The 17,680-nt window shown below is 38.5% G+C and overlaps 1 protein-coding gene across 7 annotated transcripts in view; it reads left to right on the top strand.

Annotated features, from left to right (window-relative positions):
- Positions 1-17,680, top strand: part of INPP4B (inositol polyphosphate-4-phosphatase type II B) — a 616,104-nt gene that overhangs the window by 460,950 nt on the left and 137,474 nt on the right. For all 7 annotated transcript variants that reach the window (XR_013960877.1, XM_080673789.1, XM_080673791.1 and 4 more), the window contains one exon: positions 3,145-3,292. Coding sequence is in view for 6 of the 7 variants with exons in the window: in XM_080673789.1 (XP_080529915.1) it covers positions 3,145-3,292 (148 nt within the window). In the remaining variant the exon portion in view is untranslated. The remainder of the gene's footprint in view (positions 1-3,144; positions 3,293-17,680) is intronic.

Raw genomic sequence — 17,680 nt, 5'->3', positions numbered from 1 at the left:
CATGTAATATTGGTTTGGTGGTCATGAACTCCTTTAGCTTTTTCTTGTCTGGGTAGCTCTGGAGATAAGTCGTGGCATCTGTGGAAAGCCAGAGCTGAACATGACAGACTCATTTACTAGTACACAGCCAGAGTGTATGTGCAGAACTGTCAGAATTTTATCTCCTCGATAGGAGAGAAGCATTTTAAAAAATGACAAAAACATTCATCATTTATGGCCCATTGTTCAATACTTGATGCATGAATACCATGCCTTTCTTTTATGTAAGGATGTCAAAATCTCCCACTATCCACCCAATAAGAAATTTGAGTTGAGAACATCTTATCTGGTCATTTTTGTAACCAGTGAAACAAATTTTCATGGAAGTTAAGTCAGGCCATTATTTTTTTTTTTAAGTCATGCACCATTTTATGCTATTTCAGAATACAGAGTAGGTGTGTTCTTGCTTTATACATAGTAGGTGTTTGATAAGGAATCCTGATAGATGAAATTGGCTTTAAAGAATATCATACCATGTCTATGTTGAGATCTTGATAAATATATAAAATTTAGTACTGGTATTTGGAGATCTCTGAGTTTCAAAAGTTCAGAATCATACCATAATAGTTAGACAGGAGACAGTATTAGGAATTTTTTTGGACGATCAAGTTGTCTGATATTTTAAATTACTTGGCCCATGTGTTTCCCTTATAAATAGCAGGTTCCCATAGGATCCTTGCATGTCATGCACCGGATGGTCAGAGGACAGCACTGGAGCTCATTAATCAAACTGCCCTTGATTTCTGCTGAAGTTATTTCAACAAAGGTTTATATTTAGAATGCATTGAAGAGCATTAAAACAAAAACAATAAAATTGAAATTGAAGGACTAGCTTTGTGATAACAGAAAATGAAGAATGTTTCATTTATGAATTAATATAAAATATAAATTTTCTAAATATAATTATCATTTTACTAGAGGCCTGGTGCATGAAAATTCATGCACTGAAGGGGGGTCCCTCAGCCTGGCCTCTCGCCTCTCACTGTCCAGGAGCCCTCAGGGGCAGGAGGCGGCCCAGCGATCAAGGGAAGGCAACACCCCCATCACACCTCTGCTTGTTGCCACTGCTGGCAGCGCAAGCTGTGGCCGGCTCTGGTTACCTGAGCCTCGGGCGGCCATGGGTGGCTTGGCAGCCACCATCCGAGGTTTGCCTGTGCCTCAGGCCAGCCCTGGGCGGCTGGGCAGCCACTATCAGCGACTTGCCTGCGCCTCATGTGTTGGCTGGGCAGCAACCATCTGAGGCTTGCCTGCGCCTCGGGCTGGTCCTGGGCTGGGGGGCTGAGGAGACTGGGGGACTCTGGAGGCAGGCATGCTGAGCAGCCAGACTCTCCTGGGGGCAGGCCTGGCCATGCTGCACGCCTGCCGCCCTGGCGGGGCTGAGGGGACTGGGCGTCGCCATCTTGTGGATGTGGGTGCTGACATCTTTGAGGGTGTGGCAGTCAATTAGCATATTCCCTCCTTATTGGCTGTGGGCACCGCCATCTTTGTGAGGGTGTGATGGTCAATTAGCACATCCCCTCTTTATTAAATAGAAAAAAAGGCAAGAAAAATGCAAGGATTTTAATCATGGGTTGAAGGATGCTGTGATTCTATATACTCCTAACAATAAAGGAGGTTAAAAAGCTGCACATATACTGAGTATAGATAAACCAAATAGCTGAATATTTACTTAGGTTAGTAAGAAAAAAATTGGACATTTGGAGATTGAGTTTTTGTCTTACTATAAAAGGATGCATTTATATTCCTGATCATATTAACTGTATTAGAATTCATGAGATCCCGGGAGTGGTTTAACCTGACTGACACTATATTGAATTCAATACATTTTTTTTCCTTCTCCAACTCTAGAGATATGACAATAGATGTTGTAGTAAAATTCTTATATCTTTGAAACATTGTCTCATTAAAAATGAATGAAATATCATAGTTTTTTTTCAGGGACTTGCTGTAAGTTTTAATATTTCAGATAAAAGAAAATATATCTGATAAGGACTAATATCCAAAATATATAAAGAATTCATGCAAATCAATAGCCAAAGAAACAAACAATTCAATTAAAAACTGGGTAGATGATCTGGAGATATTTTTATAAATAAATCATGCAGATGGCCAACAGGTACATAGAAACATTCTAAATATCACCAAACATCAGGTAAATATAAATCAAAATCACAAAAAGATCTCACCTCACACTTATTAGCATGACTATTATAAAAAAAAATACAAGAAATAAGTGCTGGCCAAACAGCAAGGTGGTGATTGCCAGAGGGAAGAGAAATAAAATTCTACTCTGAAATACATGGCTTGGGAATGTGGGAGGAGTCCTGGTCTCACACACAAATAGAATCAAGTATTATCTTCATATCTGGCTCTACACATTTTCTTTAAATCTTTAAAGCCCTTGATGGCATGATCTTGTCACTTCTCCCCTAATCACTGCCCACTACTCTGAATATACAGTTTGTTCATAGTCTCCCTGTCTTGCTCCTGATAATATGCAGTTCCAGGAAAGTGTGTTATTGACTCATTGGCACTAAGTATGATATTTGAATTTTAATAGATCGTAAACCATAGCATAAATTTTCTGACATTTAAGAAATCAATAATTTTTAGGAGTGGGGTCATTTATAACCTCTGAAAAAAAACTTACCACTTGTCCTCTACTGTATAAATATGTAAAGTTGACTAAGAGTGATCAGAAGAAATTCAGAAATATCTTTTTCAAAGTGTACATTATGTATAAATATATGTATTTTCATCTATATCTATAAATACATATGTGTTATGGAAATCTTTAGAAGAAAAAGAAATTAATAAGTGATAAATTGGAGACCACAGTTGTCATATTTATGAATTAGCATTTGATGTGTTATTTTTTAATTTGATAAAGACTATATGTTCAAGAAGCTACTGAAAAAATAAGATGGAAGAACAAAATTCTTAGAAATTCAAAAACACTAATGGATTATGATTTATTTAAAAACAAATTTTGATTGAATAAATAATTAGAAAATACTTTGATTAATGATTTTGTTAATTCATCTTCATCTAGTGTGCATATCTTTATAATTTAATCCTCAAGCTTTTGTTTCTTTTTCTACTCAGTGTTAAAGAACCCGGTGTGTAAATTATATAGATTTCCCACATCTGACAATAAGTGGATGCGAATCCGGGAGCAGATGTCTGAGAGCATACTTTCTTTTCATGTTCCTAAGGAATTAATCTCTCTTCACATAAAAGAAGATTTGTGTAGGTAAGAGAAAATAATTATGATTGTCTCTTGCATTAATAATTCTTTTTTTCTATAAAATATTTTTTCTTAAAGGATCATGATAACATGAAATTCTAGACCTGTTCAGTGTGGCGACCATTAGCCTTGTGTGGCTATTAATCCCTTAAAGTGTAACTAGTCCAAGTGAGATCTTATATGAATGTAAAATACACAGCAGATTTTTGAGTTTTTAGTACCCAAACAAACAAACAAAGACTGATTTCATAATTGGGATTAAATAAAAATATTATTAATTTCACTTGCTGTATTTTATTTTTTGAATATGACTACTAGAAAATTTTTAATAACATATGTGACTCTCCTTTGTGATGTGCATTATATTTCTATTAAATAGCTTGAAGTCCAGCCAATAACCTGAGCTTTGACCTTGCTAATAATCCCTGTGTCTTCACCTCATCTGTTTTTGGTTACTCTTCTGTAAAAACTTCCTTCTTGATTTTCTTTGAACTACTCATCTGTAACAAGACTCTCAGATATTTGTTGGTCTAAAAACTCAAGATGATTGATAAAGTATGCTATGTGAATGGACAGTATTGTTGTACAACAAAATTAAATCCATTGCTATAATGAAACAAAAGGATGTGAAAGTGGGTAGTTGATGAGAATTTCTCTGAGCCGTGACTAATCAATTTGTTTCCTGCCTTATATGCCCTAATGACTTTAAAAATGCTGAATACTGTATTATACTAAACACTGCTAAGGCCCCAAATCTCAGAAAATTAGCAAATATTTTTAATAGTTAACATTTTTTAATTGCTGAAATACACAGCAAAGTGTTAAATGTTCAAAATTTGGATTTATGCCTAATGCACACAGTACATCAAGCTACTTAAGAGTATTGGTAGACTCTACAGTTTCCAGAGATGCCATATTGACATAAACCAGTGAGCACACCATGGACAAGGCTGGTTAAACCTGGCAGTATTGACAGTATCATTATGAGCCTCATAACATTTCAGTCAATGATGGGCTGCATATACAACTGTGGTCCCATAAGATTATAATGGAGCTGAAAAATTCCTATTGCCTGCTTAGTGATGTCACAGCAGTCAGAACACGTACCAGCACAAGGCATTACTCGTGTGTTTGTGATGACACTGGTATAAACAAGCACACTGTGTTGCCAGTCCTAGGAAAGTACAGCACTGCAGTCCATAAGACTTGATAATGTAATAAATTATAAGGCTACTGATTTATGTATTTATTATACTACTAGAGGCCCGGTGCACAAAATTTGTGCATGGGGGGGTCCCCTCAGCCCAGCCTGCACCCTCTCCAATCCAGGACCCCTCAGGGGATGTCCTAAACCAGCAGTTGGACATCCCTCTCACAATCCAGAACTGATGGCTCCTAACTGCTCACCTGCCTGCCTGCCTGATCGCCCCAACTACCCCCCCTGCCAGCCTGATCACCCCTAAAAACCCCTGCCTGCTGGCCTGATTGCCCCTAACTGCCGCGCCCCCCCCCCCCCCCGCTGGCCTGGTTATCCCTAACCACCTCTGCCTACAGGCCTGGTCGCCCCTCCCTGCCCTCCCGGCTGGCCTGGTCACCTCCATCTGCCCCCTTGCTGGCCTGGTCACCCCTAGCCCCTCCCCTGCCAGCCTGGTCACCCCCACTGACCACCCTGCCAGCCTGGTCACCCCCAACTGCCCCCCTGCTGACCTGGTCATCCCACGCAGCCTGCTGTTCAATAGTTGAGTCATCCCTCACTAACTCCCCTGCTGGCCTGGTCGCCCCACACAGCCTGCTGTTCCTGCTGTTCAGTCATTACTGTGACGGAGTCCTGGACAATTTGAATATTCCTCTATTATTAGTATAGATACTTTTTATTGTTGTTTGAGAGTATACTCTTTCTACTTATTTTTAAAAATTCTGTAAAACAATATGCCATGTTATGCTGAAAGCAACCTCATACATCTCTTTACTGTGTCTCTTGGTTGCATCATATTCTCTTGTGCTTGATTTAATCTTGTGGTTGTTTTGAACAATAACATGCTATACAGGTTTGTAGCCTAGGAGCAATGAGCTAGACCACATAACTTAGGTGTGTAGCAACTATTCCATATAGGTTTGTGTAAGTGCACTCTATAGTGTTCACACGGTGACCAAATCACCTAATGACACATTTCTCAGAATGCATCCCCGTCATTAAGTGATACGTAATTGTATTTACAAGGGTAGGTGGGAATGGCTGCACAAGTGAGTAGAAAAGAAAAAGAAAACAGAATCTGAATTTTAGGGAAAGTCAGACAGGAACCTGGATTATAAGAAAACTTCTTGGATCTAGGGAAGTAAAGATCGAATGAGGGACAAGAAGGTGATATTTGAGAGTAGCAAAGTGAAGGTAATCAACCACAGAAATCAGGCAACAGCTATTGACTGAGGCCAAGGGAAGCTGTAAGAGGTACAGAAATTAAGCAAACTACTTATAGGAGCCAGCTGCAAGAATGAATTAATATAAGCCAAATGATTCCATCCTTACCCTCCTAGAGATAGTACTAAGAGTAGTTGGTGTGCAAAGCAAATCCCAGGAAAAATCATCAAGATTATGCATTAAAGAAGCATGAGTTTGGATCTTTGAAGTCATAAAAGAATCAGACTGTTGAACATTTCAACTAGAGTCATGAAAGGTCACATTTGATAGAGAAGGATGGAGAGAATAATTGTTCCTCACATGGGTTATAGAATGAGGAAGGACTCACCATAGACAAGCTGAGTTAGAGGTGTCAGGCAGAACCCAGCACCTTTATTTCAGCTGAGAACCACACAGGAACTACTCATCTGTAACAAGACTCTCAGAGTTAAAGAAGTCAGGGCTAAGCCTTACCCTATAAAATGGACTTGAATCTGCATCTAACTTAGCCAGTCCTAAATTCCCACTAAGATATCTATAAAGACACAGAATGAAAAATGATGAGTTTTCACAAAACACTGGAATCTGTGATTAACATAATACTATATATAACAATTGATGGACCACTAATACCATTTCACCTATAAATACAGCAAGCTAATGAGAAAGAAAGCTAAGAGCCGGACCTCTACTGCTGCCCCAATCTGTCTTTTGTCATCAGTTTGGAAACCCCATAAAGGTTGAGCAGCTGACCTTCTACTAGTTCCAAGGCCTCCCCAGTGCTCTCTCTAACTCCTCCCTGCACCCCACCCCCATTCATACCTCTCTGTCTGTCCAGTCACTGACAGTAAATCCCAGCGGGGGGATGAGGAGTAGAAAATAAGGAGAAAGCAGCTACTAAGTCATGGAATTTGTGTATGCATAGCCCCTATAATTATTACTTTTAATACACTGAAGTGTCATTTACCCATTCTGTTCTCTTGCCTTTCTCTGTATCTCTTTCTTGCTATGCATTTGTAGCAAAAACAAAAATTGCAAACACATAGAAGGGGATAGTGAGCAGTTTTGGTGGAGAGAGAGGAACAATGCTTCCAAATTATAAAGTTCCCTTTCAAGGGGCGAACTAGGGACTGTCAGTGTACACTGGGAGTTGCTCAGAAAAGAAAATCTCATTTTAATCCTATGAAACTAAACAAACTATAAAAACCTGATAGATTCTAAAGATTCACTAGGCACGGTGATGACCAGCCTATTCCATATACATTTTGGTTTCTCCACAACTTTTTTGCTGTGTAAATCTCCCATTATTAGAATGTGTTTAAAATTTATAATAATGAATCTTGTAATTTTTATAAAGAAAAGGAGAAAAAATCATGCTGCACTCAAAAGGAAATACAGAAAAAAAATAGGAAAATTGACTAGTCGTCTCAGTAGAGTACGGTATAAGAAGGTGTGGTTGTTATGAAACAGGATGAGAAAGCCATAAGAAAAGAACCATCATCCTTTAGGGAGCATGCTGAGAAGGAAAGGATAATGTAGGGAATGATGAAATCTTAAATTGCAGCAGCCAAATTAAATCCACAGAGCCCACAGAGAAGATTTGACACTGAGAAATCATCTCAGTAATGTGGAAGACAAACATGTTACGCTCCTCTCAAATGCTAAACAAAGGTGAAAAAAAAGTTTAAATGGTGAGAAAGGTGTTAGATATTAAGGGCACAAAGCAGTAAACTACCAAATAATTTTAAGTGGTCTTTGGAAAGAACAATTAGTGCAAAGGCTTGAAAAACAAAACAAAACAATTGAAACTTACCCAGTTTTGACTTTTTTCTCTTTTACAATCTAAAATCAGGATAATCTTATACTTCTCTGTGGAAGCCCATGGAATAACATCCACTGATATTTGAGAGAAAAAGTCTGTGACCCCTCTTTATTATATAGGGTCAGGTTATGAATTTTTTATGAATGAAGGCAACGGAAATGTCATACTTAAATACGCAGGAGCTCAGAGAATGTCACCCACAAAACTTTCTTGAAAATCTACTTGAAGCTATATGCCATCCAACTGAAAAAGTAATTTAAAAATTATATTTATAATGAATACAAGTGAATTTAATAGAGAAATAAATATTATAATATAAAATTAACATGATGTGACATAATATAATCAATTAAATTAAGAATGTGAGACTGGGACATTGCCTTGCAAAAGGACTTTGCAATGTTTTCCTTGGTTGGGTGGAACCTCCAATCTGGACAGAGCTTTACTCTGAAGTTCTTTTCTCAGCTTCTTTTAACCCTAGTCTGTTCAGATCCCTAAAATTATTTTACTTGCCTCAACCCCCTTCCCATCCCCACACTTTCTCGCAAACACATTTACTTTTTTACATTTTCATGTCATCTACTCTAATCCTAACCACGGTGAGTTCCGGCCTGTGATAATGCAATAGTTCACTAATGACTTTTCTGCCAAGGGCCTAACTTCCTTGGAATCCGTGGCTCAGGTTACAGAGTCACACAAACTGAATGAAAATGTTATAAAATGCAGATTTCCAGAAGGAGCTTTCTGGAGACAGCCTCGAAAAACTGTACTTATGTGTTTAGAAGGGAAGAGGGGAGGTTCTGCTTGCAGGTACTCAGTATAAGACCTTGCTTCTGAAAAGTTTACTGAATTGCTCTACAACCATGATACATCAGGTATTTGACATTAAAAAACATACCAGGTCTTGAGCAAGCATACTTGAAGGTTGGGGGGGTGGGGGCATGGCAACTGGTTTATTATGGCATTATTATAACAGAAGGAAAAGGAGAGTGATGTGTTGAAGACAGCTCAGATATCCTAAATACATAGAAGGTGTGTGTGTGTGTGTGTGTGTGTGTGTGTGTGTGTGTGTGTGTGTGTGTGTTTGCCTGTGTTTATAATGCTTCAAGCTTTACAGTCCTTCAACTTGGGTTGCTTGAAGACAAGTTATGTGAGTTTTGCCAAACTACCACTTATAAAGTTTTTTACTGCTTGTTTTAGTGTTGCCACATATTTTGTTTATTTTGAGTATTTTCTTCAGCTTTTGTACTACTTCCAGGTTTTCCTGTGCTCAATCTACATTGAAATATGAGTTACCTACACTAGAAAATGATATTTGAAAACCTATAATGGAACAAAGTTTTTTTAAAAAATGGAGTATTTCAGGAAAAAATGATCCTCATGACCCATAATACTCCCCAGGAAAATATTAGTTTTTCCTTCTTCATTTTCCTTCTTCATTTCTTTCCTATATATATTTTCTTCATGATCCCAGAGGTGGAGAAAGAGAGAAACTTTCTGGCATATAGTGTTACAAGTTTAGCAGAAAGGATAATAATATTTTATAATAATTAACTTGAATACTTCCTTTGGTTTTATATAAAGCATGTAAATTATTGTGTGTATCATGTAGAAAAACAATCTTGTAAATTAAATATAAAAAATCTGAAGCAACGTATTTAAATAGGAAAATGTGATAGAGTTTGGGATGTATACTAGTAAACTTTAAAAGTCTTATTACTACTTCTTTGAGAAAATGTACATGCTTTGTCTTAGATATTTGTGTTTGTAAGTATTGAACATATACTAAATTCATGGAGATAAATACTTTATTTTAATGAAGGCAAACACTTTTTTGGTGAATACTATATTTTATAAAATGTAGATTCTGAAGACTTGCTAGGCACTGTGAATATTTCTATATTTTGTATTTTCAGAGTTATATTTTAGAATTCTGATAAGTGCATCTACATAGTTATACATCCATCTATTTGTTGAATATAGTGTATTCTTATTAAAGAAAAGTCAGTCAATAAGATATTTTAAAATCCCAGATTGAAAACCTAGTTGCTATATAAAAATACAGGTTTCAGAGACATGTTCTACATGTTTACTTAAATGGTATCATATGCCATTAACTTGGTTTTCTAAGCACTATATCTAGTTTTAGAGAAATGCAGAAGATATTTAATTGTCTGACTTTATACCTTACATTAAAGCATTCTGTGACCATCATTAAAAAAGGGTTCATATTATTTCAAACTGACAACACTATATAAATGCCTTTTTAAACAATGATAAAAGTATATATTAGGAATTATAAACTACAACTACAATATAACCAGATAAATTCTATTTAAAAAACATCCTCACTATACAAAAAGATATACAGTAGGATTTTGCAGCATAGTGGCCCAGCCTGTCCATACAACATGGTTTGAAATTCTAAAATATAAATTATGTTGTTTTCTTCAAAATGTATTTATCACTAGACAAGATTTCCCCTTCCCATGGGCTACATGGCGAGCGGGACCTCCTGTCTATCTACTTCTCTAGCCTCATCTTCTGCACTGTGCATCTTGGCATGGCTGAAACCTATGCCTTTTACAATGTCTACCAGCATTTGCATACTTGGAAGAAATAAAGGCACACTGAAAATATTTTTTTTTACATACAGATGCATTTTTATTTGACATTTCTTTGAAACAGTTCATGTTTCATTCCTGTTAGTGAGCATGGTTTTGCCCATATTGAAAATGGATGCTCGAGCTGTCAGCCTTCCCACCTCTATCCTCATCCCAGATAACGATGTTTGTGGAATTAGTCTTTTATTGAACCTTAAAAGATTCTTCTACTTTCCCTGACTAGAAAGTATATGAAAGTGGGCTGAGAATAAATATTATCAACCAATACAGACCTAGACCACTTTAGTCTCTTAGGCAAAATCTTTATAAGTATTTTTGTATCTTTCTGTATTTATCTCATGTGTAATAGGATTAATAAAAACATTTTCATTATGACATTTTAAATTCAATGCCCCATAGATCTAACCCATCTGCCAATGTTATATGAAAATTATTTTGTTTATAATTGGAATATTTATCTCTCCTCAGCAGAGAAGAATATCTGAGTTATTTATGATTTGTATTTTGAAGTGTTTAGTGAATAAATATATATTTAATGTGTATTTTATAGAATTTTATATTTTCATTAGCTTCTACTTTGATTTTTTTTTACCATTCTGATACTTGATAATTTACAGCTGTTCAAGAAACTTCCTTTTATCTCCAATGATCAGAATTTTTGTCATGTTTCTTGATGGGAGTATTGTTTATTTATTTTGTCTGGCACTTGGATAGTCTGAGAACTAAAGGAGAATGAAATCAATGTTAGAAGATGAGCATAATCAAGAGAGATATGTGAGAGAGACCCTCCAGTGCGTGGCCAACACTCTAAACACTTAGCCACACCAGCCAGGGCTCATGGGTGTTTTTATAGTGTTGCATCTCTTCCAATTTGTTTCTCTTTGTGTTCCTTTCTCTGACCTCTTGCATGTTCTCTTTGAGAAGAATCTCAAGTCCTATAGATCCAAAAAGGATGCATAAAAATATCCCATTGGGACTCCACTGTTGATTCACACCTGATTAGTATTATTTCTTCTGTTCATCTTTCCCATGAACAGAATGCTGATGCTCAGTTGGAATACTGTATGGTATGTTATTTATCATGGAAAGTGCTTTTGGCCTCCCAACTCCTAGTATTGAAGGCAGATGTTGTGTGCTATTAGGTTCGTTGTTATGGATTCTTGGGATCATTTAATGAGAGGTCCCGTAGAGCGCTGAGCATCACCAAGCTGGTGATAGTAATATGTGTTTGATTTTGCTGTTTGGCTATTGCAATATCCCCACAGAAACATAAAAGGCAGAACTCATGCAGAAACATTTTTGTCTATTGTGCCAAGATTCTTTATTTCAAATGAAATGAGTAGGGGAGAGTGTGTTGTAATGATGAAAGCACAGGATTGGAATCATCGTTGATCTGAGTTCAAAACCTACATCTGCCATTTGATATATACTGATAATATATATATTTTTTTCATTATATAATCTCTCCATTTCTAGATTTTTTTTCACTTCTTAGGTAATAACATTATTATTTGTCCCATGGGACTACTATAGTAATTAAATGAGCAATCAGAAGACTCTAACACTTACAACTATAGAGTTTTAGTCTTGGTGTGTGTGTGTGTGCATGCGTGTGTGTGTGTGTGTGTGTGTGTGTGTGTGTGTGTTTGTGTCTGTCTGTAAGTGCAGCTCTGGGTTTGGAACTTGGCTCCCCAACTCCACTTCATAGCTATGTGACATGGCAAACTTATCTGACTGCTTTAATTTTCAGTTTTCTCTATTGTAAAGAAGGAGTTAAAAAATAAATGCACATGGTTATTGTGAACTATTGATGAAAACCCATGGTGTATACATGCTTAGGCCTTTTATATGTGGAAACCACTTATACCATTTTTGTAAAGAATCATGTACACAGCAGACACTCAATGTATCAAAACTGTAATTGTTGTTCTTCATCTTAGCTGACAGTTAATAGTGTTTCATACAAAAGGGTCTGTAATTTATTTCACTCTCCTTTAGCTTACTAACCGAGCACACCTCATAAGCATGTTCACTATACAGTGCCACAAACTCCAAGTGGGCAGAGAAGCAGACTGGGTGTATCTTCTCCCACAAAGCTGATGCTTGTAGCTGGGACAGATGTTTTGGAATGAAAGGCTTCTGATTAGTTAGAGCCTTCTGGGCCACAGAAAAAAAAAGAACTTGTCGATTTTTTTGTTGTTAAGTGAATAGAAAATAAATAAGAATTTTGTTCTGTTGTTTGATCTTCCAACAGTTATGGGAGCTAAGGCTGTAAGTGCACACCTGAGCCAAATATTTCAACCAGCTCTCTGTTGACCTGGGTGGAAGTTACATTCAGCTGAGTCCCTCAGGTGGAAGATTCCAGTCTTGTCCTCCTAAGATAGGGTTACTATCTTAGAAGAAACCATACTCACCAGGAATTAAAATGGAAAAGAGAACAAGATTTGCTATCACAAGACCTGAGTATAAGTCTTGATTCTGCCACTTTGTAGCAATATAGCGTTAAACAGGTCACTTCACTTCTCAGTTACATCCTTTTCATTTGTCTAAACTCTAAAGCAATGTTGTTCAATGGAACTTTCCATGATGGAAATGTTCTAAACTGCACTGTGTAATATGATAGCTGTGAGGGTATTGAGCATTTGGAATGTGCCTAGGGCAACCTAATGTTTAACTTTTATTCATCCAGCTCTGGAACAGTTATCTCAGAGGATTTTTTTTAAATAAAAAGGAGATAAATTCTGTACCTGAAAAGGCTTATGGTGTCCACCAAAAGGCCCTACCATCAAGTAATTTGTGGGTCCTCCTGAATTCCATCTACTTAAGAAACTTAAGTGGGTCACATCTGCACTCCAGACCCAAGGATGGGAGTAGAAAGGGAAACTGCCTAGAAATGCTTGCAATTTCTAAAAGCATGGGCAGTAATAATGAAAAGAGAATGAGCATTCTAGCACACTTCCTTCCTTGACCAGCCTTCCTGTGCAGTGGGTAATTTTCATGGCTGCCCACAATGAAAAGACACATATTAATATATGTGGAATTATGAGAAACTTCATTGATGTGCCACCATTTTAAACATAAGTGGAACACTGAGCTTTATAAGATTAAAAAAATAAACGTTGTCCATGTTTGATAACTTTAAAACAAACTTCAAAGGATGAAAAAGACTTTATTTATAAGTAAATACCCAATCACCTTTATCAGGGACAGCAAATAGACTCTTAAGATAGAATAAGACATACTTTTTATTCCTAATTTTTTAATGCAGTTACCTAAAATTAAATGACAGAATTTAGCTGTTTATCAAATACAAACAGATTCTGTGATTACAACTGAATCCTGTAGTTATTGTGCTCCAATTCTTAGTCTTTGCTTATAACTTGAAACCTCCTTGAGTCTACAAAACCACTTACATAGTACAACATCCACTTATTTTAATGTCAAGTGAAAATCAGTGAATGACCATTCTAGTCGATTTTCAGTGAAATAGTGGCTTATGGATTGCAACATTAATAACATTGTCACTTACAAAAAGGCTTTAAAAAGAAAGGAAGGAGAAAAAAAATAAAATAAAAATAAAAAGATGGCAGCTGGCAGGACGGAGGTGAGGGAGAGGAAGTGAGTGAGTGAGGGTATGAAAGGAGAGTGTGTGGATGTGTGTGGTGTGTGTGAGAGTGAGTAAGGGACAGTTAAATCCCCTTAGGAGCAGCAGGGGCTGGCAGACAGGCTCTCTTGGACAAGGAGAGACTACTACCTCTGCAGGCACTCCCCGGACTCCAGGACTCAGGCATGGAGCCCACACCATCTTGAAGGGGACAGCAGCCTTTTCTAGGAACTCATCAACACCACCAACCAGACAGGCCTTGGAATTGCCCTGCGACCCAGCAGCCACTCCAGCCAAAATCCTGCTGCCCCACCTGCAGACCCGTGGACCCTGGGACCTCCACCTCCAAAGGTGCACCGCTCGGCAGCAGTAAGTGCAACCTCCCCTTCCCCAGAGGCAGAACTCCGGACAAAACATTCACGCATTTCCAGCACATGCAGGCAGCCAGGGCACTCCATTCCCGTAGACAGTGCCTGGGAGCCACTGGGAGCCCCCGTGGGTGTGATTTTGTACAGACAAGGGCGCACAGCCCTGCAGTAGAAATTCTGAACTCCCACTTCCTGAATAACTGCCCATGGACACCCCAGCTGTGCAACTTCAGTGCTAGGTCCCCTCAGAGTGCGTCAGAGCTCTGCGCAGACAAACTCACCGCAACAGACAAGGGAAGGCACCTGAGCCCATCTACCCACAGAGTCCTCTGGGGAGCTGCTTTGAGCCCCAGCTGGGTGTGATTCTGTACAGACAAGGACGCGCTGCCCTGCAGTAGAAATTCTGAACTCCCTCTTCCTTGAATAACTGCCCACATTCACCCCAGCTGCTCAACCTCAGTGCCAGGACCCCTCAGAGTGCGTCAGAGCTCTGTGCCGGCAAACGCACCTCCACAGATGTGAATTTCCAACAAGCAGGCACCCTGAGCCCATCTACCTACAGGGTGCTAGTGGGAGCCACTGTGAGCTCTCCCTGGGTGTGATCTTGGACAAACAGGGGCACACTCCCCACCCCCGCCCCCGGCAGTAGAAATTCTGAATTCACTCATCCTGGAAACCTGCCCACAGAGGCCTCAATTATGTGGCTACACTGCCAGGGCCCTTTAGATAGCTTCAGTGTGCCTTGCAGGCAAATGTACTGCGGGTGCCCCTGTGAGCTGCCACTGGGAGTGAGCACCTATCCACCACAGGTACAGCAGCAAAAGCTGAGTCTGCCCACCCCACAACTACAGAACTCTGGACACCACAGTCACACCTTTCCAGAGTACAGGCCCCCAGAACCCCATCACTCCAACAGATGGTTCCTGGGTGCCACTGTGAGTCCCCACTGGGTACGCGTGATTTCAACTAAGGGTGCAAGACAGCAAAAATTGGGACACTCCCCTCTATAGCTGCTGACTTCTAGATACCACAGTTGTGCCTCTCAAGCTCGCAGGCCTACATCAAGAGAACCCAAATAGCTCAAGTAGGGAGCTACACTAGATTACCAAGCCCAGGAGAACTGAGAGATTACACCAGTAGCACCATCCCCAAAAGAACCTGGGTAGCAAAGCAATTGGATCTACAATTAAAACATTACAGGAAAACATGGGAAGACAAAAAAGCAACCCCCAAAGGAAAGAAAAAGAGGAATCACCAGAAAGGGAGTTAAATGAAATTGAGGCTAGCAGCTTAACAGAGAAAAAATTCAGAGTAATGGTTATAAGGATGTTTAAATGGCTGGATGACAAATACATGCAACTCAATGAGAATTATAAGGAGCTGAATGATAATTCACCAACATGAAAAGGAACCAAGAGGAGATGAAGAACGACATAGCTGCAATAAAGAACACAATGGAAGGCTTAAACAGTAGACTAGAAGAGACTGAGGACAGCATCAGTGAATTAGAAGACAAGGTAGGAAAAAACACACAAACACAGCAGCAACTTGAAAGAAGACTTAAAAAGCAAGATGAGAGCCTAAGGGAGCTTTGGGACAACACAAAACAAAACAATATTCACATAATAGGGGTACCAGAAGGAGAGGAAGAGAAGGAAGGAATAGAAAACCTGTTTGAAGAAATAATGACAGAAAACTTCCCTGATACTGGCAAGAAAAAAACCATGCAAGTCCAAGAAGAACATAGAGTCCCAAATAAGATGAACCCTAAAAGACTGACATGAAGACACATCATAATTAAATTGGCAAACACCAACGACAAAGTAAGAATCTTAAAGGCTGCCAGAGAGAGACAGAAAGTTACTTACAAGGGATCTCCTATTAGAATATCAACAGATTTCTCAACAGAAACACACCAGACCAGAAGGGAATGGAATGAAATTTACAATGTGATGCAAAGCAAGGGACTGAACCCAGGAATACTATACCCAGCAAGGCTATCATTCAAAATTGAAGGTGGAATCAGGAGCTTCACAGACAAAAAAGGACTAAGAGAGTTTATCACTACCAAGCCAGCAATGCAAGAAATGCTGTACAAAGAAGAAAAAGAAAGGCAAGAAGAAACACAAACATTAAGGAAAAATATGACAATAAACATGTACTTGTCAATAATAACATTAAACATAAATGGATTAAATGCACCAATCAAAAGACATAGGGTAGCTGAATGGGTAAGAAAACATGACCCATATATTTGCTGTCTGCAAGAGACCCACCTCAGAACAAAGGATTCACACAGACTGAGAGTGAAGGGATAGAAAAACATTTTTCAGGCAAATGGAAATGAGAAAAAAGCTGGGGTTGCGATACTTATATCTGATAAAATAGACCTCAAAGTAAAGGCCATAACAAGGGATAAGGAAGGCCAATACATAATACTAAAGGGAGCAATTCAACAAAAAGATATAACTCTGGTAAACATATATGCATCCAATACAGGAGTACCCAAATACATAAAACAACTTCTGGAAGATACCAAGGGAGAGATTGATAGCAATACAGTCATAGTATGGGACTTTAATACCCCACTGACACCACTGGATAAATCAACCAAACAAAAAATCAGCAAATAAATAGCAATCCTAAATGACACACTAGATCAGATGGACTTAATTGACATCTTTAGAACATTCCACCCCAAAGATACAGAATATACATTTTTCTCCAGCTCACATGGAACATTTTCAAGGATAGACCACATATTAGGACACAGGCAAAGTCTCTTCAAATTCAAGAAGATAGAAATCATATCAAGCATCTTCTCAGATCACAATGGCATAAAACTGGAAATCAACTGCAATAAAAACAATCCATAAAATCAAACACTTGGAGACTAAATAGCATGCTATTAAACAATGACTGGGTTACCAGAGAGATCAAAGAAGAAATAAAAAACATCATGGCAACAAATGACAATGAAAACACAATCCAAAATCTATGGGACACAGCGAAAGCAGTCTTGAGAGGGAAGTTCATAGCTCTACAAGCTTACTGCAAAAAAAAACAAGAAACAATGGTAATAAATTATCTAACCTGACAACTCAGAGTTAGAATGAGAGCAACAAGAAAAGCCCAGTGTAAGCAGAAGGAAGGAAATAATAAAGATCAGAGTGGAGATAAACACCATAGAGACCAAGAAACAATACAAAAGATCAATAAAGCCAAGAGTTGGTTCTTTGAAAGGATAAACAAGATTGATGAACCTCTAGCCAGGCTCACCAAGAAGCAAAGAGAGAGCCGAAACCGGTTTGGCTCAGTAGATAGAGTGTCGGCCTGCGGACTGAAGGGTCCCGGGTTCAATTCCGGTCAAGGGCATGTACCTTGGTTGCGGGCACATCCCCAGTGGGAGGTGTGCAGGAGGCAGCTGATCGATGTTTCTCTCTCATCGATGTTTCTAGCTCTCTATCCCTCTCCCTTCCTCTCTGTAAAATATCAATAAAATATATTTTTAAAAAAAGAAGCAAAGAGAGAGAATCCAAATAAACAAGATCAGAAATAAAAGAGGAGAAATAACAACA

The sequence above is a fragment of the Plecotus auritus genome (assembly GCF_963455305.1).
Source record: "Plecotus auritus genome assembly, chromosome: 6".
Taxonomy (NCBI): domain Eukaryota; kingdom Metazoa; phylum Chordata; class Mammalia; order Chiroptera; family Vespertilionidae; genus Plecotus; species Plecotus auritus.
Note: the sequence above shows the minus strand (reverse complement) of the source record. Positions and strands in the feature narration are given on the sequence as shown.